This window comes from Chiloscyllium plagiosum, chromosome 42 (genome assembly GCF_004010195.1).
Source record: "Chiloscyllium plagiosum isolate BGI_BamShark_2017 chromosome 42, ASM401019v2, whole genome shotgun sequence".
NCBI lineage: Eukaryota > Metazoa > Chordata > Chondrichthyes > Orectolobiformes > Hemiscylliidae > Chiloscyllium > Chiloscyllium plagiosum.
This window is the reverse complement of record NC_057751.1, coordinates 15,988,925-16,012,363: the sequence shown is the minus strand read 5'-3', so window position 1 is coordinate 16,012,363 and position 23,439 is coordinate 15,988,925. Positions and strand designations below refer to the sequence as shown.

At 48.5% G+C, this 23,439-nt stretch overlaps 1 protein-coding gene across 1 annotated transcript in view; it reads left to right on the top strand.

The window, feature by feature from the left end:
- The window catches only part of LOC122542981 (serine/threonine-protein kinase 10-like), a 52,952-nt gene that overhangs the window by 17,985 nt on the left and 11,528 nt on the right, over nt 1–23,439 (top strand). Inside the window, exons 4-13 of the mRNA XM_043681126.1 lie at nt 1,284–1,433; nt 3,099–3,171; nt 7,957–8,151; nt 10,427–10,508; nt 10,690–10,809; nt 12,178–14,019; nt 16,940–17,161; nt 17,275–17,301; nt 18,901–19,031; nt 20,068–20,210. Of these exons, the coding sequence (XP_043537061.1) occupies nt 1,284–1,433; nt 3,099–3,171; nt 7,957–8,151; nt 10,427–10,508; nt 10,690–10,809; nt 12,178–14,019; nt 16,940–17,161; nt 17,275–17,301; nt 18,901–19,031; nt 20,068–20,210 (2,985 nt within the window). The remainder of the gene's footprint in view (nt 1–1,283; nt 1,434–3,098; nt 3,172–7,956; nt 8,152–10,426; nt 10,509–10,689; nt 10,810–12,177; nt 14,020–16,939; nt 17,162–17,274; nt 17,302–18,900; nt 19,032–20,067; nt 20,211–23,439) is intronic.

Here is a 23,439-nt window from a genome sequence, read left to right as displayed (position 1 = left end):
GAAGCAGTTGTTTCAGACACATTCCTTCCACCTGGGGCCTGTTGGAGATCCTCAAATTGCAGATGCCTCTTCTCCAGTTTGGGAGGTTTTCGGCTGAGAGATCCCCATGACACTTTGACTTCCCGTTCCAGGAATCACTGCCACACTCTGAGAAAACAAAGCAAGAGGGAGCATTGTCCCTGAGGCGTTTGGATGTTTCATCTCTTTCAGGGAGGCTTTGAGGACACCAGGAGGGTATTTCATCTGCCGTCCTGGTACATGCACATACATTCTCTCTCCCTGTCTCACTCACACACACTCTCTCTCTCTCTCTGTTTCACTTACACACACACACACTCACACCCACTGACTCACATACAAGCACGCATACAAATGCACATAGATGCATACGTGTACTTTGGCTATGAGAAGCATGGCAGCTTTCAGTCAGTACACTCAAGCATGCACACACACTTGCACACCTACAACCATGCACTCACTTTTACATGTACACATACACACATGCCCACACAGGGAATATATACAATCACGCACTCACACATTCACACATGAACTCGTAACTGCACACTCGTACACACGCACACACTCACATGGGCTTGCACTCACACACATGCACACGTTCACACATACACACTTGTACATATGCACCCGTGCGCATATTACATCTGCAAATGCACGTACCAGCACATGTGCATACCCGTGTGTGTCCATGTGTGCACACGCAGACATTGATGCACATGCACACACATGTGCTCATCTGCACGCAGGCATGTAGAATAATAGTGCATACATGCACTTGCACATGTGCACATATTCACACATGCGCACGTGCACATGTTCGCACATGCACACATTCACACAAATGCACATGGATACACATTTGCACACGTGCATACATTCACCCACTTGCATGCACACTCATGTATATGCAGGCACATGCTTTCTCTTGTACACATACACACACAAACCTATTTTATGGAAGTGATTGCTGGTTATGAGCTGGGGAGCTGGGATATTGATGGGTTTGCTCCCTCACAGATCAGTTCTTTCCAGCAAGACAGTGATCCAACCCTGTTGTAAAATATGTGGCTCGTTCTCCCATTAAACCCCTGTGGGACAATGGTATATTTCACCAGAATACAAAGGCAGGAAGGGCTTGGTTCAGCTCACCTTCAGCTGATTTGGAGATGCCGGTGTTGGACTGGGGTGTACAAAGCTAAAAATCACACAACACCAGGTTATAGTCCAACAGGTTTATTTACCTTGAGCTGGTTGTTTCACAGAGCTGGAGAGAGGGTTGACAGAGCCACAGATTCGTGTGATTTGCAGACAGACCCTTGAAGCCCTTCACTACCTGCACAGTAACAAGGTGATACATCGGGACCTGAAGGCTGGAAATATCCTTCTGACGTTGGACGGAGACATCAAGCTAGGTAAGAGAAATGGGAGGCAAATGGAGCACAGTGACAGTTTAAATATTAGGAAATCAGTGGGGAGATTTTCAATGCAAGGTTGTAGGTTGGCCCAACAGAGGGTCCTCCGGAAGTCGACAGCAGCTGGAACTAACTGCGGGGAATGCTGGGGGTAAGTGCATCGCTCTGTTAGGATTTACCAGGGAAGCAGGATATATCACAGTGCTGCTCCACGGCTGGTCCCCTGCAGAAGGGAGAGAGATAGGTACAGACCTGGATGCTGCTCTGTTAATGCATTGCCCTCCCCCTCAACACCCCAACAGGGGAGCTGGTAATTTGAGAAGGCAATTGATAGCTTCCTTAGTGGCCATCAGGATTGAGACATGTGGAGAGATCACGAAGAGGGTAGATCTGGTTGGCATCACCAAGTCTTACGACTTTACTTGCCTCTGGGTCTGAACCTTGTCAAAAGACACTGCAGAATTCCATTGTCTCTGCCTTTAATATATTGAAGAACTCAGGAACAGGAATAGGCCATTCAGCCCCTCGAGCATGCTCTGCCATTCCAGATAATCTACCCCAATACCATTTCTCCGCACTATCTCTCGATATCGTTAAAAATCTATCAATCTCAGTCTTGACTGTGCTCCATGATGGAGCCCCCCCACTGCCGTCTGGGATACAGAATTCCAAAGGCTCCTCCCCACCCTCCGAGAGAAGAAGTGCCTGTGGATCTCAGTTCTAAACAACCTGCCCTCTATTTGGAGGCTGTGTTCCCGGTTTAGCTGAGGGGGAGATGTCCTTTCAGCATCTATCTTGTAGAGCCCTGTCAGAATTTCGTAAGTCAGTTTGATTACCTTCTTCCAATGTACTCTCACTGTGTTCAGACTAGCTGGCGAATCTCCCTTCAATGTGCCTGTGGAGTAATATGTGCATCCCTTCATTGCACTCTCTCGTGAGAAACCATTATCTCTACCCATGGACACAAACCTGTTGAAACGACTGCCTCCCTCCAGCCTTCTTGACCCGAGTACGACATTTCTTACCTCTCCTCCTGCTGAAACCCTCTGTCACCACTCACTCAACTGTGGTTCGTGTGTGGAATGAACTTCGAGAGGAAGTGGTGGAGGGAACAGTTACAACGTTCAAAAGACATTTGGCTAAGTACATGAACAGGAAGGGTTTGGAGGGATATGAGCCAAATGCAGGCAGGTGGGATGAGTTTAGTTTGGAATTATGGTCGGCACGGTTTGACTGAAGGGTTTGTTTCCATGCTGTGTGACTGTATGGCTCTCCCAACCAAGCAGCGTATTGATTGGAAACAGAGCTCAACTTCCTCCATGTCCCTTCATGGACCACCCACTTGCCTCCGTTCCCCCTCATCCTATCTCTGTCATCTCCTCCAGCACCATGACCATCCAAGGTGTCTGTGTTCCTCTATTTCTGGCCTCTTTGACATCCCCAATTTCATGGGGGTCGATGCTACAGAGGTGGAAACTGCAAAGGTTCTGCAGGCTCATTTCCTCAGCCCTTGTGGTCAAGACTGCACCAGAATGTGAGGGAGAAGAAATTAAGGCAAAACCATTTGGCATCCAGTTGCTAATGTCTTGCCAGCAAGCGGTATATTGTTAATGACAGCTCGCAGGAGTTTTTGATGCCAGTAATCCAGGCTTTGCTCACTTCTAGCTGACTTTGGAGTATCGGCAAAGAATGCACATACCATGCAACGGAGAGCGTCATTCATCGGGACACCTTACTGGTAGGTTAGCACTCTTCTTTCAGAAAGCCTCTCCTTCCATCCTTCTGTTGCACCTTCTTCCTGTATTGCTGAAAAGAGAGAGACACACACGTACACATTGCTGAAGCCTTAGGTCTGTCATTCGTGAGGAGAAATGCGAAAATGCCTACGTGGTCGCAATTTATATCACAGGAGGCTAATTGATTATGCCAGGGTTGGAGGGTTTGAACTATAGGGAGAGGCTGAACAGGCTGGGGCTGTTTTCCCTGCAGCGTCGGAGGCTGAGGGGTGACCTTATAGAGGTTTACAAAATGATGAGGGGCATGGATAGGGTCAAGAGGCAAAGTCTTTTCCCTGGGGTCAGGGAGTCTAGAACTAGAGGGACATAGGTTTAGGATGAGAGGGGAAAGATATAAAAGAGACCTAAGGGTCAACTTTTTCACGCAGAGGGTGGTACGTGTGTTGAATGAGCTGCCAGAGGAAGCGGTGGAGACTGGTACAATTGCAACTTTTAAGAGGCATTTGGATGGGTATGAATAGGAAGGGTTTGGAGGGATATGGGCCGGGTGCTGGCAGGTGGGACTAGATTGGGTTGGGATATCTGGTCGGCATGGACGGGTTGGACCGAAGGGTCTGTTTCCGTGCTGTCCAACTCCATGACTCTATGATTGGAACGCCGACTCCAAATTGTCTGAGGCATTGTCATGGAGATAGCAGTGGGCTCCTCAGGCTCCTGGGTAAATGGAAAATAGGGCAATGTTTGAAAATATGCCTTTTGTTGGGAAAGAGTGTAAGAATGTGAGTCCAACAAGCCTAAATGAGCCTCATGGCGAGCTCAACTGATTATCTCCAATCGGTTGCGAGTGTAGCTGTTAGCGCCATCAGTACTGTTCAGTAAGTGTCGTCCCATCACAGAATCATACCTAACAGTGGGACCTCTGCTTTGGGACTTTCAATTGTAGGTTGCTTGAGGGTGGTCTGCATATTATGTACAGCTGAAGGAACGTACTGTTTAATCGTAGCAGGTTAAACCAACTGTTTCATACCGCGGTGGCTACATGAGTGGTGTTTTCTGCTGACAGGATACTGACATCAGCCTCAAAGATGTTCCGCCTGCCACTCAGTTGAGCAAAGTAATGTTGAATCCAGTGCCAGTTATTATGCACCAGACCAGACCAGACCCCCTCGAGCCATTTTAAGAAGGTTGCCTAGACCGTAACTTGCTCTTATTTGAAAAGTAAATGTGAAGTGCTGCATTCCAGATGGAATAAGATGAGTCAAACGAGTCGACATTGAGGAAAAGACAATTTATTTAAACACTGTAGTTAAATTACAAGCAATAGAAAGAGGAATTTAGGATAACCTAACGTTGGCAAGCTTAACTGAATAATAGATACAGTACCTATCACTAATTGACTCGACCAATAAAGTAACATCCCATAAACACTGCCCTTGGCAAAAAGGCACATTCAGACACGGATTCTCACACGCAGTTCTCCAATCCAGGAGGGAAAATAACATCAAGGTTCAGAGAGAATAGCAGCCAGGAGACATTCACTGAAGCTGCCAACTCTATTGACACCCTTTCTGATGTTGCGGAAAAAAACCCAAACTCCAGAAATCTGGATCTCCGCGGTCTGGCCACATCCATTCAAGCTGTCAAAAAAAATCAAGGCCTATAAAGCTGTTTATACAAGTCGTCTTCAGTCGGCAGTTCGTAACCTCTGCCTGACAGCCTCCCTTCAAACAAAAACCCAGGGCAACAAAACTTTTTAAAGTGACAGCATTGCGATACAGTGCAATGCCTGCCACATGATATTTGGGGGCATATGACCAAATTGTCTCCTGGTTGATCTCCCTGCAAGAAAGTTGGGCGTTCCAGGGATGCCTTGTATCTTTGGTCAACCCTACGAATGGAAACCTCAGCTATAAAGGTCAGCGAGGCGAAAGTGGGGACTGCAGATACTGGAGATCAGAGTTGAGAGTGTGGTGCTGGAAAAGCACAGCAGGTCAGGCAGCATCCGAGGAGCAGGAGAGTCAACGTTTCGGGCAAAAAGCCCTTCATCAGGAAGCCCAAAGAGCATCACTTTGCAATGGGATGCCAGGATCAGTGACCCACGGTGATTCACCCGCTCGCTTCCTTTGGTAGGCAGACAGGCAGGTGGCACACGAATGCAGTGTCTATCCCGGCTGTGAGAATCAAACACTGCACAGACTGGACATCAGATTCTTGCCCGCCCTTTGTGGTTCAACCATTCACAGCCTTCTTCAACGTGCCCGCACACTGGTGAGATACCACATTGGCAGTGGAGCTCAGTGGGTGAAAAACCGTGGCCTCGGAGTCATACAGATGTACAACATGGAAACAGACCTTTTGGTCTAACTCGTCGGTGCTGACCAGTTGTCCCAAATTAATCTAGTCCCACCTGCCAGCACTTGGCCCATATCCCTCTAAACCCTTTCTATTCATATACCCACTTTAAATGTTGTAATTGTACCAGCTTCCACCACTTCCTCTGGCAGCTTGTTCTATACATGCACCACCCTCTTTCTGAAAAAATTGCCCTTTAGGTCCCTTTTATATCTTTCCACTCACCCTAAACCTATGCCCCTCCAGTTTTGGACTCCCCCACCCTAAGGAAAAGACCTTGTCTATCTACTCAATCCGTGCCCCTCATAATTTTATAAACCTCTTAATGGTGACCCCTCAGTCTCCGAATCTCCAGGGAAAACAACCCCAGTCTATTCAGCCTCTCCTTGTAGCTCAAACCCTCCAACCCTGGCAACATCCTTGTAAATCTTTCCTGAACCTTTTCAAGTTTCACAACTTCCTTCCTATAGCAGGGAATTGCGCACAATATTCCAAAAGTGGCCGAACCAATGTCCTGTACGGCTGCAACATGACCTCCCAACTCCCATAATCAATGCACCGACCAATAAAGGAAAGCATATCAAACGCCCTCTTCACTATCCTATCTACCTGAGACTCCACTTTCTTGATCATAAATATCTGCAGTGAAAAACCAGCCTGAGGCAGCACTGCTCCTGTTGCGTGTGCTGTCTTTCACATGAGATGTGGCCTCTCAGGTGGGCATGAAAATGCCCATGGTGGTATTACAATGTAAGAGTGCCCTGTAAATGTGCCAAAATGATCCCTCAGTAGCGGAATAATCTGGTTGTGATGGGTTGAGGGCTCTTTCGAAAACCAAAAACCCATGCCCCCATACCAGGCTGGAGAGATTCTTTCAGTGTGGGACAGGATGAGATTGAGCAGGTGTGGCATGGGAAGCAATGGAGTTGTGTTGGCATGAGAGGGGTGGATGAGATGAGCATGACTGTGGCAGCATGGCAGAAGCATTGTCAAACGACAGCCACTCTTTTCACTGTATACGAAGATTGACCAGCTCAGAGTGAAGAGCTGTCAGTGGACTTAAAGGAATCATCATCAGTATTCTGGCAAAGAGGAAGTTGGCAGCATTCTGTATCCTCCAGAGTTTGCACGAAAGTGAACTCCCACAGGCACGCCAACACACTCAAGGAGAGCGCTGTTGTAATGTTGCTGTGGGACTTGAATTCCAAACAAGGTCTTGGTCATAGAACAAGATTGATAGATTGAAAATGTTATCTTCGGTGTTAGTGCTGACCTTACAGCAGGCAGCTGTCAAGGGAATAGGGAGCTATTTCCTCAATTTATACTGAGATGTGGTTCAAATCAGCCTTTTCATCTGAGCAGGAAACAGTTCCTAATTAGCCTGTCATATCCCCCAGCTATATACAAGGTTCAAGGCAAAAGCCTTGACAACACTTGAATTTCTGTTTCCTGGCGCATTTTTTGATACATGGACTGCTTAGTGTGGCATTTCTCAATGCGAGAACTCTTGTTCAAGTCTTTGGTGAGCAGGTTAATCCTGTACATGAGGATACATTGTGTAACAATTGGGCGATAAATCCCTGTTAACATTTGCTATTCTACCATTGCAGAGCTTGGGTTAAATATTGTGCGACAATGCTATAGGTTTAAGAGGTGTGTTTTGACCTGGTTTCTTTTAGAGAAAGAAATTGGGAGACAGGTGCTGAACAGTCTATGAGAAGATAAAAAACTTGTGAAGCTTTGGGTTATTTTTAAAAGCTGGAACAATAGAAGCAGCCTGAATGGGTGTGGTCAAGCTCCCACCCACAGAACCAGGGATTTTTAGTTCATAGTTTATGCAGTGGTCACTGTTGGGATCTTGAAGTGGAAGCTATTTTTTTCTCTCTTGATTACAGCCAAAAGCTGGGAGGTTCTTTTCCTGGGCTGCTGGATTGCATGTGAGACAAAATATGTTTTCTGAATCTGCCTTTTTGCCACAGGGTGTCTTTATGGGATGTTACTGTCTTGGAACAGTTAATTAGTAACAGTTACTACATCTATTGTTCTGTTAAGTTTTCCAATAGACTTATGTTATTCCAAGTTCTTCTTTCTTTTGTTGATTTTAACTGAAGTGTTTGAATAAATTGTATTTTCCTTATCTTTGAGTAGTTTGACCAATTGAATTGCACCTGGAACACAGCACTTCACATTTATCTTTAAAATAAGAAAATGTTAGCATCTTGGCTACCTTCTTAAAATATCCTGAGGCGGTCTGGTCCACACAACATCCAAAGCATATTTCTGCTTTCCTTGAGGAATTTAGTTAGTCTGGTATCTATTCTGTTGTGGGAACTTAAGACTTGGAGGAGATTGCTCAAAATCAGGTTTTGTCCTTGCCTGATGTGTACGAACGTATGCAGCACTTTCTCCTCTCAGTTAGTCTTCTTCTCGTTTAGGATGGCCCCTGAGGTTGTCCAGTGTGAGACTTCAAAGGATGCACCTTACGACCATAAGGCCGATGTCTGGTCTCTGGGAATCACGCTGATTGAGTTGGCGGAGATGGAGCCACCACACCATGAGCTGAACCCCATGCGGGTCCTCCTGAAGATCACCAAGGCGCCCCCTCCGACTCTGTCCCAACCTTCTCGATGGTACTCAGCAGCTTGATACATTCCCCGTTCCTCTGGCTTTACATGTACAGCAGCACTGTGGGATGTCTGGACTGAAGTCTAAAAGGGAGGCTGGGCCTGAACTGGGAGTAGACAGCACTGGAGAAACTCAGCAGGTCTGGCAGCATCTGTGGAGACTTGGATATATAGTACAACCTCAGTTATCCGAACGTCAATGATCCGAACAGGATCTCAAGGTCCTGTAAAAGCGGCATTAGGCAATTCAGCATTCAGTTATTAGTTAAGCGGCATTATTAGATTAGATTACATTACAGTGTGGAAACAGGCCCTTCGGCCCAACAAGTCCACACCGACCCGCCGAAGCGAAACTCACCCATACATTTACCTAACACTACGGGCAATTTAGCATGGCCAATTCACCTGACCCTGCACATCTTTTGGACTGTGGGAGGAAACCGGAGCACCCGGAGGAAACCCACGCAGACACGGGGAGAACGTGCAAACTCCACACAGTCAGTCGCCTGAGGCGGGAAATGAACCCGGGTCTCAGGCGCTGTGAGGCAGCAGTGCTAACCACTGTGCCACCGTGCCGCCCACTTGGTGTGCATTGCCAGATAACTGAGGCATGTTCAATAACCGGTACTCAAATTACTGCTTGTTTACAATCAAATCAGTTATCAGATAAATGGCATTATGGCGTGTGTTGCTGAATGACCGGCACTCATAACGTACTGCTTGTTTACGATCAGATCAGTTACTCCAACGATCAGTTACCTGAAAATACTTCCCATCCATCTCATTCAGATATTCAAGGTTGTACTGTATAGGCGTCTCCCGCTCTCCACAGATGCTGCCAGACCTGCTGAATTGCTCCAGCATTGTCTGCTTGTGTTTGTGCATGATGGTGTAAACACGGGTTGCCAAACGATTCATTTTGAAGTCAATTGCTGTGTGAATCGTCAGCGAGCAGAGTTGGCCTTTGTATGTAAGTGAAATGAAAACGTTCCCAAGGAACTTCGCAGCAGTGTGATTTGAGTTAGAGGAGCGTGAGGAGATAGTAGGTCAGGCAGCCAACAGTTTGGTCAAAAAGGACGATTTTGAGGACCCTGTTAAAGGTGGAGAGTCAGGGAGAGAGGTGGAGAGACGTCGGCAGAGAATTCTGCAGCTCAGAGGTCCAGGTATCTGAAGGTGCAGCCACCAGAGGTAGAGGATTGCAGAAATCTCAGAGGGGTTTAGATCCATACAGCGTTAAAAAGGCCCCTCGGCCTATCGAGTCTACACAGACATAACTCCTGCTAAAAGCACACTAATCCCAACTTCCTGCACTTGTCCCATATCCTCAAATGTTATGATATTTGAGGTGCTCATCCAATTACTTTTTAAAACGTTTGTAAGGTTGCCAGCCTCCACTACCTTCCCAGGCAGTGCATTCCAGATTCCCATCACACACTGAGTGAGAACGGTTTTTCCCAAATTCCCCCCTGAATCTCCTGCCCCAAATAATGCTCGTGATTGGTGGAGATTACAGAAGTCAGGAGGGGCTGAGGCCATGAAGAGCTTTGAGAATAATTTTAAAACCCATATGTTGCAGGGCAGCGCAGTGGCTCAGTGGTGAGCACTGCTGCCTCACAGTGCCAGGGACTAGCACTGGGTGACTGTCTGTGTGCAGTTTGCATATTCTCCCCCCCCGTGTCTGCGTGTGTTTCTTCCGGGTGCTCCACTTTCCTCCAACAGTCCAACAATGTGCAGGACAGGGTGGATTGGCCATGCTAAATTGTCCAAGGTTGTGCAGGCTGGGTGGAAATGTGGATTACAGGGATGCCTGACCTGCTGTGCTTTTCCAGCACCACACACCCGACTCTGATCTCCAGGATCTGCAATCCTCACATTCCCCTGGAAGGTTGATGCAGACTACATGGACTGAATGGTCTCTGTCTACGCTAATGGGTTTCTATGACTAACTGGGTGGGGGCCGATAGAGGAACGGGCAATGGTTTTCAATGACCTCATGTTTAAGGAGGGTGAAATGTAGAGGTAAACAAGGTGTGAGTGAGGATCTTGGCTGCGGGCAAACAGAGACAGATGAAATCAGGTGGTATTAAGGAGTTGGAAATAGGTGCTCCTCAGGATATGAGGTCAGAAGCTGGTGGAGAGGGGTTTCCAGATGTGAGAAAGGGGCTGGCTGCATCTCAGAAATGTCCAGGAGAAGCAGCTAGGAGACAAGAGTCTGAACCAGGGCAGGACAGAAATGACCTCAGTCTTCCCAGTGACAAACACGTGCTTTTTGAATTCCCAGGTCACCAGATTTTAAGGATTTCTTACGAAAAGCTTTGGAAAGAAATGTCGACGTGCGATGGTGTGTAAAGCAGCTTCTCCAGGTGAGTATTTCTTTCCCAGTTCCCCCGGGTTATAGCTTTGGATGCCAAGCCTGCTCCCTGCACAGCTTTGGTGACTGAGATTGACGAAAATGTTTACTCATGCAGCAACCAGACGATTCTGGGTGGGGAGCGACTTCGGCGCCCCGACCCTCGTTAACGCCCTGCCCTGTCTCCCCCCCAGCACCCTTTTGTAGCCGCGGTGGCCAGCAACAAGCCAATCCGAGAGCTGATAGCCGAAGCCAAGGCCGAGGTGATGGAGGAGATCGAGGAAGGCAAGGATGACAATGATGATCATACGGAGGTACTTTTGACGAGTTGGTCACTGTTAAGTGGAGTGTAATGTAAGAAACAGAGGCGGGAGAAGTGGTCCATTCGGCCCGTCGTGTCCGTCCCACCATTCAGTACCATCTTCAGATCCATCTCCATATTGCTGCCCGCACCCTGGGTCCTCTGATCCCCCAAGAGGCCAACATTCTGTCTGCCCTGGCTTTAAAACACATTCAGGAATGGAGTCTCTGCAATCCTCCAGGGAAGGAGATTCACCACGTTCCGACTGAAGAAATTCCTTTTCATTGCAGTCCACAACAACAGACGAAATAGGAACAGGAATAGACCATTTGGCCCCTCACTCATGCTCTGCCATGCAGTAAACATCATGATCAATTTGACATTCCACATGTCGACTGATCAAGAATCTATCGATCTCAGCCTTAAATAGGGATCGGCCCCACAGCTCTGTGTGGAAGGAAGTTCCAAAGACCCCCAACCCTCTGAGAGAAGAAATTCCACCTCATCTGAGTCTTCAGTTGGCGTCCCTTTACTCTGAGAGTGTGCCGTCTGGTCCCAGACTCTCCCATGAGGGAGAGACATCCTCTCAGCATTGACCCTGTCAAGCCCCTTCATATGTTTCATTGAGATCACCTCTCATTCTTGCAAACTCCACTGAGTACAGTCCCAACCTGTTTAGCCTTTGCTGATAAGACAGCCCCTCCATCCCAGTGAACCTTCTCTGGACTGGCTCCAGTGAAATGATATCTTTCCTTAAAGGGAACCGAAACTGATCTCTGTGCTCCAGATGTGGTCTCAACAGTTCCTTGTCCAGTTGCAGTAAGACTTCCCTACTCTTATACTCCAACCGCCTTGAGGTAAGGGCCAACATTTTATTTGCCCTTCCTGATTACCTGCTGCACCATTGTGCCAAAGTTCTGACTTCCATGTACAAGGACAGCCCTGTCAAGAACCTTTGTGTTGGGGTATTCTGCAGGTTTTTTTCCAGAAATGATCAGCCTCTTATCCCGAGACTTACCCAGCTTTCTCTCCCTTTCGTTTTCCCTCTCTCACTCGCAGTGAGTGAGGCTGAGTCCTACCCTGAGACCAAAACTGTGAAGTTTAACTCAATTGACAAAGGCAAGGCATGATCTCCAAACACCCTTCTGTCAAGAGCTATCCATTTGCATGAGTTCAGCACAGAGTTATTGTCAAATTCAACTCGTGTGTGAATTCAATTGTTGCTCTGTTTAAGTTGAACATTTGAAAGGATTGGATCCCACTATCAGTGGAACAGAATAAGGTTCTAATGCATATTAAAGTCTTTCATTTTCTGACACACTTCCAGCCACTTTAATCCCATTGTTTTCAAGAGATGTACTTTGTAATCTTCTCCCCACAGGCTCTGGCAAACCAGCTGGGTTCTGATAGTGCAATCAACATAGAGGACCAGTCTCCAATGGACCTCACCAAGACACCTCTGGAGGAAGAGACAAGAAGCAAGGAGCCTGTGGCTCAGGGCCGGACTGGCAGCCCCACCTTGGGCAGCACAGACGAGTCAGCAGAACCTTCGGCCGCTAACACTGAGTCGGGGACGGTCACGGAAAGCGAGGAACTCACAGTGCTGGATGGCAGCCTCGGTGAGGCTGAGGAGGAAATGGCTGGGGAGCTCCAGTCGGAGACCTCAGCCGTAAGATCCGATCTCACGGACGGTGCTCGAAGAGCCGATGAGCTTCTGGCGAGCCCACCAGGAGAAACCGGGCCGGACGGAAAGGATCGCAGTGCTCACCTGAGTGAGGCGGAGCTGAAGGCCGCCAACCCCAGCAATGCTAGTGAGGGATCTGAGCCTGTGGCAAACAAAGAACGGGGAGCAGACTTGGAAGCCCCTGGGCTCACACCAGCTGAAGACTCCACCGATGAAGTGATCGAACCGGGACTGAACGATGAAGAGCTGAGGACGAGCAATGAAAACGCAAGTACAGGACCTACCAGCCCAACACCTTCAGGAGGAGAGGCGACAGCAGAGGTGGAGATGCCAACAGCATTATTTGGGAAGACAGAAAGTGAGGAGGACGGTATGGACGGCCCATTGATAGAAGCCACAGAATCGGCGGAGGATCCTCCAGTAGCAGATATCCACCCTGGGAGGAGCCCAACAGGTCTGGAGCCTGTTGGAGCACTTGAAGATATTAGTGAAGCGCCAACACCAGGAGAGACCCCCTTGTGCCCCTTTGAACCCGGGAAGGCTGAAACCAGAGCAATGGATCAGGGCACTTCCTATGTGGAAGGTGAAACCTTCTCTGTTGCAGAAGGAGCAGAGACTTTCCAAGGTTGCCAAGTCAGTGGGCAGGATCTGAAGGAAGAAACATCAATCACTTGCACACAGTCCCCTAATGAGAAGGGTCCACACCAACAGGATGCTGCACTGCTGTCCGACAAGGTTGCAAGGATTGATGGGGAAAATGCTGAGTTGTTGCCATGTGTGTGCATGGAGCCTGCAGCTGGTGTGCTGGAAGACACGATAGCGGAAGAATTTGTTTTCGAGGAAGCAAGTGACAGCCTGCCCGATTCCATCCTGATGGTGGAAATGACCGGGGCGCCGTCCTCAGGTCTCATGCCGAGTAGTGGCAGCGGAGAGTCGACTGAATCGCTTCAGTTCGAAGAGGCAGGGAGTCACTTGGTGGAGATTGCAGACGTGGGAGAGGCTTCAACGGAGAAGATGGCGGTGGCGGAGAGAAGTGAAGGGAGCATCACGGCTGAAGGACCCAAGCCAGTCAAGTGTGAAGAACAGATGGAGCCTCAAACTGAAGACCAGCCACGAGCTGACGATGAGGATATCACAGAGGGGGGATGTGACGGTCTAACTGAAGCTGAGGAAGCTTCGTGCAGCCGGAGCGATGATGTCGCCATTGCAACCTGCGTTGTCAATGAACTCATCAACCGGGTGGTGGCTGATGAACGGGGATGGGAGGCACACAGCACGGAAGAGAAGGGAGTCACGTCCGGCCTCCTGAAAGACACAGGCTCCTTCAGCAGCACAGACTTTGTTGAAGAGGCGGACAGTTCGGGCGAGGGGACCAAAGCTTCAGCTGAGGGAGGACTGGGAGATGAATGTGTGGACTGTGAGGAGGAATCCGCTGATAACCAGGGAGAACAGCAGGAGAACCAGCCAAGAGACGAGGCTGAGATCGGCAACGTCTCGCCTGGCGAAGATACTCCAGACCGCCAAGTCCCACCGACACAGGTAGAGTTTCCAAATCAATGCAAAAGGGTGATGCTCGGCTTCATGGGTTTGAAAGAAAAAGGAACTTGCATTTATGTAGCACCTATCAGCATTGCTTTACACGCCCGTGAATTAGCTTTCAGGTGTAAGTCACTGTTAGTCTGTCACCTTTGGGCCAATTTGTGCACAGGAAGATTCCACAAACATCTCACTGGGGCAATTTTTGGTTTTAATTCACTTGTGGGTGTCACTGGCTGGCCATCATTTATTGCCCACCCCTAGTTACCTTTGAATTAAGTAACTAGCCAAGTCACTTCAAAAGGCAGTTGCTGCTGGTCTGCAGTCACATATCGGCCAGACCACATAAGTATGGCAGATTTCCCTCCCTGAAGGGCATGAGTGAACCAGGTGGATTTTTCCTGACAATGAACATCAGTACTCTTGTAATTCTAGATTATTATTCAATTAAAATTCCTGCTGTGGTAGGATTTGAATCCAGATCCCCAAAGCATTACCTGCATTAATAGTCTAGCGATAATACCACTAGGTTATCACCTCCTCTCTTGTGATGTTGGTTCAGGGATACTGGGAGAGAACTCCTTTTCGATACGATGACATTGGAGTCATTTAAACCCCTTGGAGTGGATTCAAATATCCACAAGACAGCACCTCTGACAGTATAGCTCTCCCTCAGTGCTGCACTGGGAGAATCAGCTTTGATTTAGTGCTCAGGCCATGGATTGGGACATGGAGTGACAAAGAGTTGTGAGTACTTCCAACAGAGCCCTCTCTCACATGAGAGGCCCCACCTGCCCTGAGAATCATAGAATCCCTACAGTGCAGAAAGAGGCCATTCAGCCCATCGAGTGCACACCGACCCTCTGAAGAGCATCACACCCAGACCTACCCCATTCCTGCATTTCCCATAGATGACCCACCTAGCCTGCATATCCCTGGACATTATGGAGCAATTTAGCACGGCCAATCCACCCTAACCTGCACATCTATGGACTGTAGGAGGAAACTGGAGCACCCAGAGGAAACGCGGGCAGATACGGGGAGAATATGCAGAATCCACACAAGCAGTCTGAAATCGAACCCAGGTCCCGAGCACTGTGAGGCATCAGTGCTAATTACTGAGCCGTCCAAAAGATTTCTAGGTGCAGCAAAATGGAATTCGGATGTAAAAATGTTGGCAAAAGATCCTTTCCACTTAGAGCTCCCCCCAGCCAATGTCTGCCCCTCATCAAACACCCAGTCGTGGTGTCATTTCTGTTTGTGGGAGCTTGATGTGTGTAATTTGGCTGTCACATGCCCTACCTCATAACAGTAACAGTGCATCATTGAAAAAAAGTATGTCAGCGGCAGTTCACGTGTTTTGAGACATCTGCTGGTCGTGAATATGCAGCATAATGCAAGCTCCTGCCTTTCTCCCATCCTCCTCCCACCATCTTCCTGTCTACTACAACCAGTAGTGACTGTCACTGGATTGTGAAACCGCTCACTTACAGAGTCAGAGCGTCATACAGCACGGAAACAAATCCTTTGGTCCAACCAGTCCATGCCGAGAAAGATCCCAAACTAAACTGGTCCCACCTGCATGTGTTCGGCCCATATCCCTCCAAACCTTTCCTATCCATGTACTTCCTGAAATGTCTTTGAAATGTTATAACTATACCCACATCCATGTCTTCCTCTGGAAGTTCATTCCACATACAAACCATTCTCTGTTTAAAAGAATTGCATCTCATGTCCTTTTTAGAATCTTTCTCCTCTCATCTTAAAAATATGCCCCCGAGTCCTGAAATCCCTTACCCTCGGGGAAAGCCACCTGCCATTCATTTTATCTCTACCCCTCATTATTTTATAAACCTCAATAAGGCCACACTTCGACCTCCAGTGAAAAATGTTCCAGCCTCTGCTCATAACTCAAACCCTCCATTTCCAGTAACGTTCTGGTAAACCTCTTCTGAGCCCTGTCCAGCTTAATAATATCCTTCCTATAACAGGGTGACCAGAACTGGACACAGTACTCCAGTACAACTTCAACATAACTTCCCAGCTCCTATGCACAAAGGTCTGAGAATGAAAGCATGCACACGAGCCATGCGGCACGGTGGCTCAGTGGTTAGCACTGCTGCCTCACAGCGCCAGGGACCCAGGTTCAATTCTCACCTAGGGCGACTGTCTGTGTGGAGTTTTCACATTCTCTCTGTGCCTGCGTGAGTTTACTCCGGGTGCTCTGGTTTCCTCCCACAATCCCAAGATGTGCAGATTAGGTGAATTGGCCATGCTAAATTGCGCGTAATGTTCAGCCATGTGTACGCTAGACGCATGGGTCAGGGGTAAGTGTAGGGTAGGGAAATGGTTTTGGGTAGGATACTCTTCAGAGGGTTGGTGTGGAATTATTGGGCCAGAGGGCCTGTTTCCACACTGGAGGGATTCTATGAAACATCCTATCGACATGTGATGCAAACTTCAAAGGATTATGTACCTGAACCCGAAGTTCTCTCCGTTTACAACACTACCCAAGACGTCACAATTAACTGTATGAGTCCTGCCCTTGTTTGTTTGACCAAAATGCAGCAACTGGCACTTATCCAAATTAAACTCCAACTGCTACACCTCAGCCCATTGACCTGAATGATAAAGACCTCTTTGTAATCTTAGCTGACTTCTTTTGCTGTTCACTGGGCCACCAATTGTGGTGTCATCGACAAACGTACTAACCCTACCTTCTATACTCCTATCGAAATCATTTATATAATTGACAGCCAAACATTAATCACTGTTGGAGGGTAACTGGCAACACGAGTTGCAGAAGGCAGAATTTCCTCGATCCAGGGGCTGAGGAGTTGGCTTTCGGCCGAGGGAACTGAGGCGCGAGTGACCAGAAACAAAAAAATGCTGAGCTTCTCGTTCATTTTAAAAAAAAAAATAGATTCTCGGTCCAGCCATTGCCAAGGAAACAGGAAGGTTCGAAGCGAACGGCCTGACTGCCCTGAAACGAGAAGCACACTGTCCGCCTGCTGGTATTCATACTCTGGCTGACCAATCGCAAGAAGTGGAGTTCCGGGAGAGGAGACGTTCCTATCCATTTGCTGCTGAAGAATTCGAATCAAATGAATTCCCCCCTTGCTCTGGTGCAGTGTTTTCCAAACAGGTGACTCTGTCTGACAACGTTCTCCATTCGCGCTGTCAATTTTTATTGTTTCCTTAACCCCTGCAATTTTAGCAACCGTCTCAGTGGCTGACCGTTTCTCTCCCCTTTTCCAGATGCAGTGTGACCTGTTCGAGGACCAAGTGAGTACTTCCCCCCCGCACCCCCCTCCCCAGCTGTTCAGCGTTTCCTTCTCCACATTTGCTTGGGACGTTTGGAGGGCACGGGGCCACCCTGCTCAGCTCATGGCTGCAAGCCCAGGACCCGAGAGACTAGAGATTTGATTAGTTAAAGATGCCGCAGAAAATTACATCTTTGAGTGCGGTGATGAACAAAAGCGAAGTGCAAATTCTCAATTTTGTTCTTTCAGTCAGAAGTCACGTGGCACCAGGTTATATTCCAGCAGCTTTATGTAAGATTGCAAGCTTTTGGAGCCCTGCTCCTTCATCAGGCGAAGTGGAGAGAGACGCACAGGCACAGAATATATAGGCGGCGAGATCATGGCAAGATAATTGCAGGTAGTTCAGAATACCAACAGATAGTGTGAGTGGAGTGTTGACAGGCTGAATAACAAGTCTTTGCAGATAACCAAGAGTTCAGGAGATTAATAGAAACGGTTATGAGTAAGCTGTTGCCAGCTGAATAGCCAGTGAAGGGATGAACTCATTAATTAAGGCAGAGGAATAATTACAAATAATCGAAAATAAGGTGGTGTAAGAGACAAACCAATTGGCTGCAGTAACATCACAGTCACATGACGAGGGTAATAAGCAATCTAAAACTATGCAAACTAATTCGGGCAGAGAGATAATCACGTAGTCAAGGTAATGGTGTCAAAACAGGATAGATTTTACCAACACAGAATAGGGTGGTGTTATATCTTTTTTAAATCTTCCATGGGATGTGGCTGTCGAAGGCAAGGCTGCCATTTGTTGCCCAATCCTAACTGCCCTTGAACTGAGTGGCTTACCAAGCTGTTTGAGAGGGCATTTAAGAGTCAAGCCTGGGCCTGGAGTCACATGCAGGCCAGGCCGGGTAAGTAAAGGACATGAGCGATCCTGGTGGGCACTAATGAGAATCAGTGATTGTTCTCCTGGTCATGGTTACCTTTCGATTCCACATTGTGTTCATGACTTCCAATGGTTAGCGCTGCTGCCTCACAGCGCCAAGGACCTGGGTTCGATTCTAGCCTCAGTCTGCGTGGAGTTTGCACATTCGCCCCGTGTCTGTGTGGGTTTCCTCCCACAGTCCAAAGCTGTGCTGGTCAGGTGGGTTGGCCATGTTAAATTGCCTATCGTGTCCAGGGATGTGCGAGGCGAGGTGGATTAGCCATGGGAAGTGGGGAGTAATGGGGTGGCCTGCTCTTTGTAGGGTCAGTGTGGGATGAATGGCCTGCTTCCCCTTGGTGGGATTCTGTGAATAGAATTGATTAACTAATTGGACGTGGTAGCATTCAAACCCATGTCTCTCCAACAAATTACCCTGATTTACTAGACCAGTGATATTACAACTGTGCCACCATTTCTCCCAGTGTTACAGAGATTTGTATAAAATAGGAAAGTACAATGGCTTAGCATCGACTACCAGGGGATGGTACTAGAACAAGGGAGGGGAACTGACGGTGATAAAACTCTGGGGAGCTGTCTTTCTTTCTGCCAGTCTTGTTGCTGGGCACAGACACGGCAGGTCAAGTGTGAATTGCAGGGTGCCCACAAAAGCACTGCCCTCTCTCTGCCCTGCAGGATCGGCCCACCCTACGGAAGACGTTGAAGAAAACCCGGACATTCATGGTAGACGGCGTGGAGGTCAGCGTCACAACCTCGAAGGTGGTCAGCGAGGATGACAAGAAGGACCGAGACATGCGGTCAGCCAGGTAAGGAGCCCGCAACACTGTGATCGCGATAGCCCCCAAAACCATGTCTCCTTCCCCCTCTCCTGTCCAGGGGCTCGGAGTGGTAAGACACGCTCCAGGGCAGCTGGAGGTATTGAGCTCGTTCACTGAGGGGCTGAGTGTGCTTTCTCCTGTCCCCTTGTGCCACTTCTGTGTAACTCATTGATGTGGATCAGTTGACAATTTCTGAAGCATAGCCAGGAAGCTCTTTCTCTGCTCTCCACCCAACTTATAGGAACGTAGGTGCAGGAGGAGGCCATTCAGCCCCTCGTGACAATTCCGTCATTCAACGAGATCATGGCTGATCTGTGGTCTCAAACTCCAGACTCGAGATCACATATCTCTTTGCTCAATGAAATCTTCGATTTAAAATGACCAACTGGATCCAGCATCCACTGCTGGTTGTGGAAGAGAGTTCCAAATCGCTACCACCCTCTGTGTATGTAGAAGGGATTCCCAACATCTCTCCTGAACAGTTCCACCCTAATTCTTAGTCTCTGCTCCCTCATTCTGGAATCTCCGACCAGTGGAAATGGATTATGTTTATTGGCCCTGTCTTTGCCTGGACGTGGAACTTGTTAGGAGGCAGTAACTCCCATGCCCTCTACCCCTATCTGGTACCCGTAGCCCGCCCTCTTGTCAGGCCAGGCATTCGGAGGTGTAACAGGCGGCACAGTGGCTCAGTGGTTAGCACTGCTGCCTCACGGCGCCAGGGACTCAGGTTCGATTCCAGCTTCAGGAGATTGTCTGCATGGAGTTTGCACGTTCTCCCCAGTGTCTGCATGGGTTTCCGCCAACAGTCCAAAGCTGCGCACGTTCCGGTTGGATTGGCCATGCTGAATTGTCCCGTAGTGCCCAGGAATGTGCAGGCCAGATGGATTAGTCATGGGGGGACATGCAGGATTGCAGGGATAGGGTAGGGGGTGGGTCTGGGTGGGATGTCCTTCGGAGGGTCGGTGTGGACTCAATGGGCCGAAGGGCTGGTGGGATTGTGTGATTCTAACCTGATTTGCAACAGGCGACAGGAGCTACGGGAACTCCGACTCTTGCAGAAAGAGGAGCAGCGTCTGCAAAGCCAACTCGACCAGAAGCTGCAGCAACAACGCGAGCACATGATCCGCCAAATTGAGCAGGAAATGATGGTGAGCCGGACAGCGGGATAGGGGAGCGGCTGGACCAGAGGGGTGGGGGAGATGGGTGTACGCGGTGTGAGGATTGTTTGCTGAGGGAGAAGCTGGTGGGCTCCAGGGGTGCATTTCCTGCTGAGCTTGAGCCTCATCACTCTGACTGACTCTGTGAGGGTGACCCTCTCAGCCTCACCAAAGTCTTTCCTTCTAACCCGAACCTTCAAACGTAGGTGGATATTATCTAACTGTTTGCTCCCCCTTCACCTTAACATCACGTTTGTTAGAGAGTGGAAGGAGCTTTACTCTGTATCTAACCCCGAGCTGTCCCTGTCCTGGGAGTGTTTGATGGAGGACAGTGTAGAGGGAGGTTTACTATGTATCTAACCCCGTGCTGTCCCTGTCCTGGGAGTGTTTGATGGGGGGACAGTGTAGAGAGAGCTTTACTCTGTATCTAACCACGTGCTGTCCCTGTCTGTATCTAACCCCGTGCTGTCCCTGTCCTTGGAGTGTTTGATGAGGGGCAGCGTAGAGGGAGCTTTACTCTTTATCTATCTGTGCTGTCCCTGTCCTGGGGGTGTTTGATGGGGGCAGGGTAGAGGGAGCTTTACTCTGTATCTAACCCCGTGCTGTCCCTGTCCTGGGAGTGTTTGATGGGGTACAGTGTAGAGAGAGCTTTACTCTGTATCTAACCCTGTGCTGTCCCTGTCCTGGGAGTGTTTGATGGGGGACAGTGTAGAGGGAGCTTTACTCTGTATCTAACCCGTGCTGTCTCTGTCCGAGGAGTGTTTGGTGGGGGACAGTACAGAGAGAGCTTTACGCTGTATCTAACCCCGTGCTGTCCCTGTCCTGGGAGTGTTAGATGGGGGACAGTGTAGAGAAAGCTTTACGCTGTATCCAACCCCGTGCTGTCCCTGTCCTGGGAGTGTTAGATGGAGGACAGTGTAGAGAGAGCTTTACTCTGTATCTAACCCCGTGCTGTCTCTGTCCGAGGAGTGTTTGATGGGGGGACAGTGTAGAGAGAGCTTTACTCTGTATCTAACCCCGTGCTGTCCCTGTCCTGGGAGTGTTTGATGGGCGGGTCAGTGCAGAGGGAGCTTTACTCTGTATCTAACCTTGCGCTGTCCCTGTCCTGGGGACTGTTTGATGGGGACAGTGTAGAGGGAGCTTTACTATGTATCTAATCCCGCACTGTCCCTGTCCTGGGATTATTTGATGGGGGACAGTGTAAAGGGAGCTTTACTCTAGGTAACGTGGAGATTTTTATGCATTTTAAGACATCCAGCACTTCCTCCTCTGTGATATGGACATTTTTCAAGATGTCACCATCTATTTCCTGACATTCTATATCTTCTAAGTCCTTTTCCACAGTAAACACTTATGCAAAGTACTCATTTAGTATCTCCCCCATCTCCTGTGGCTCCACACAAAGGCTGCCTTACTGATCTTTGAGAGGCCCTATTCTCTCCCTAAGACCTGATCAGGTGTCCCTTAGATCTCAGTGGGAAGCTAGAGTAGTGGTTGCTGGGTGTCTTACTGAGATATTTGTGTCATCGATAGTCACAGGTGAGGTGCCGGAAGACTGGAGGTTGGCAAACGTGGTGCCACTGTTTAAGAAAAGTGGTAAGGACAAGCCAAGGAACTATAGCCCGGTGAGCCTGACCTCGGTGGTGGGCAAGTTGTTGGAGGGAATCTGAGGGACAGGATGTACATGTATTTGGAAAGGCAAGGACTGTTTCGGGCTAGTCAACATGGCTTTGTGCGTGGGAAATCATGTCTCACAAACTTGATTGAGTTTTTTGAAGAAGTAATAAAGAGAATTGATGAGAGCAGAGCGGGAGAAGTCATCCATACGGACTTCAGTAAGGTGTTCGACAAGGTTCCCCATGGGAGACTGGTTAGCAAGGTTAGATCTCATGGAATACAGGGAGAACTAGCCATTTGGATACAGAACTGGCTCAAAGGTAGAAGACAGAGGGTGGTGGTGGAGGGTTGTTTTTCAGACTGGAGGCCTGTGACCAGTGGAGTGCCACAAGGATCGGTGCTGGGTCCTCTACTTTTCATCATTTATATAAATGATTTGGATGTGAGAATAAGATGTATAGTTAGTAAGTTTGCTGATGACAACAAAATTGGAGGTGTAGTGGACAGCGAAGAAGCTGACTTCAGATTACAACAGGATCTTGATCAGGTGGGCCAATGGGCTGAGAAGTGGCAGATGGTGTTTAATTTAGATAAATGCGAGGTGCTGCATTTTGGGAATTAAATCTTAGCAGGACTTATACACTTAATCGCCAGGTACTAGAGAGTGTTGCTGAACAAAGAGACCTTGGAGTGCAGGTTCATAGCTCCTTGAAAATGGAGTTGCAGGTAGATAGGATAGTGAAGATGGCGTTTGGTATGCTTTCCTTTATTGGTAGGAGTATTTAGTACAGGAGTTGGGAGGTCATGTTGCAACTGTACAGGACATTGGTTTGGCCGCTGTTGGAATATTGTGTGCAATTCTGGTCTCCTTCATATCGGAAAGATGTTGTGAAACTTGAAAGGGTTCAGAAAGGATTTACAAGGATGTTGCCATGGTTGGAGGATTTGAGTAGGGAGAGGATGAATAGGCTATGGGCAGTTTTCCCTGGAGCGTTGGAGGCTGAGGGGAGACTTTATAGAGGTTTATAAAATCATGAGGGGCGTTGATATGAAAAATAGACAAAGTCTTTTCCCTGGGATGGGGGAGTCCAGAACAAGAGGGCATAGGTTTAGGGTGAGAGGGGAAAGATATAAAAAGGACCTAAGAGGTAACTTTTTCACATAAAGGGTGGTATGTGTCTGGAATGATCTGCCAGAGGAAGTGGTGGAGGTGAGTACAATTGCAACATTTAAAAGGCATCTGGATGGGTATATGAATAGGAAGGGTTTGGAGGGATATGGGCCAGGTCTTGGCAGGTGGGACTGGATTGGGTTAGGATATCTGGGTAGGCATGGACGGATTGGACCGAAGGGTCTGTTTCTGTGCTGTACATCTCTATAACTTAATGAACCCCATACTGACCCTGTCCTGGGGAGTGTGTGATGGGGAGGGGGTAGAGAGAGCTTTCCTCTGTATCTAACCGTGGGAGTGTGTGATGGGGAGGGGGGAAGAGAGAACTTTCCTCTGCATCTAATCCTGGGAGTGTGCGATTGGGAGGGGTGAGAGAGAGCTTTCCTCTGTATCTAACCCTGGGAGTGTGTGATAGGGTGGGGGGAGAGAGAGCTTTCCTCTGTATCTAACC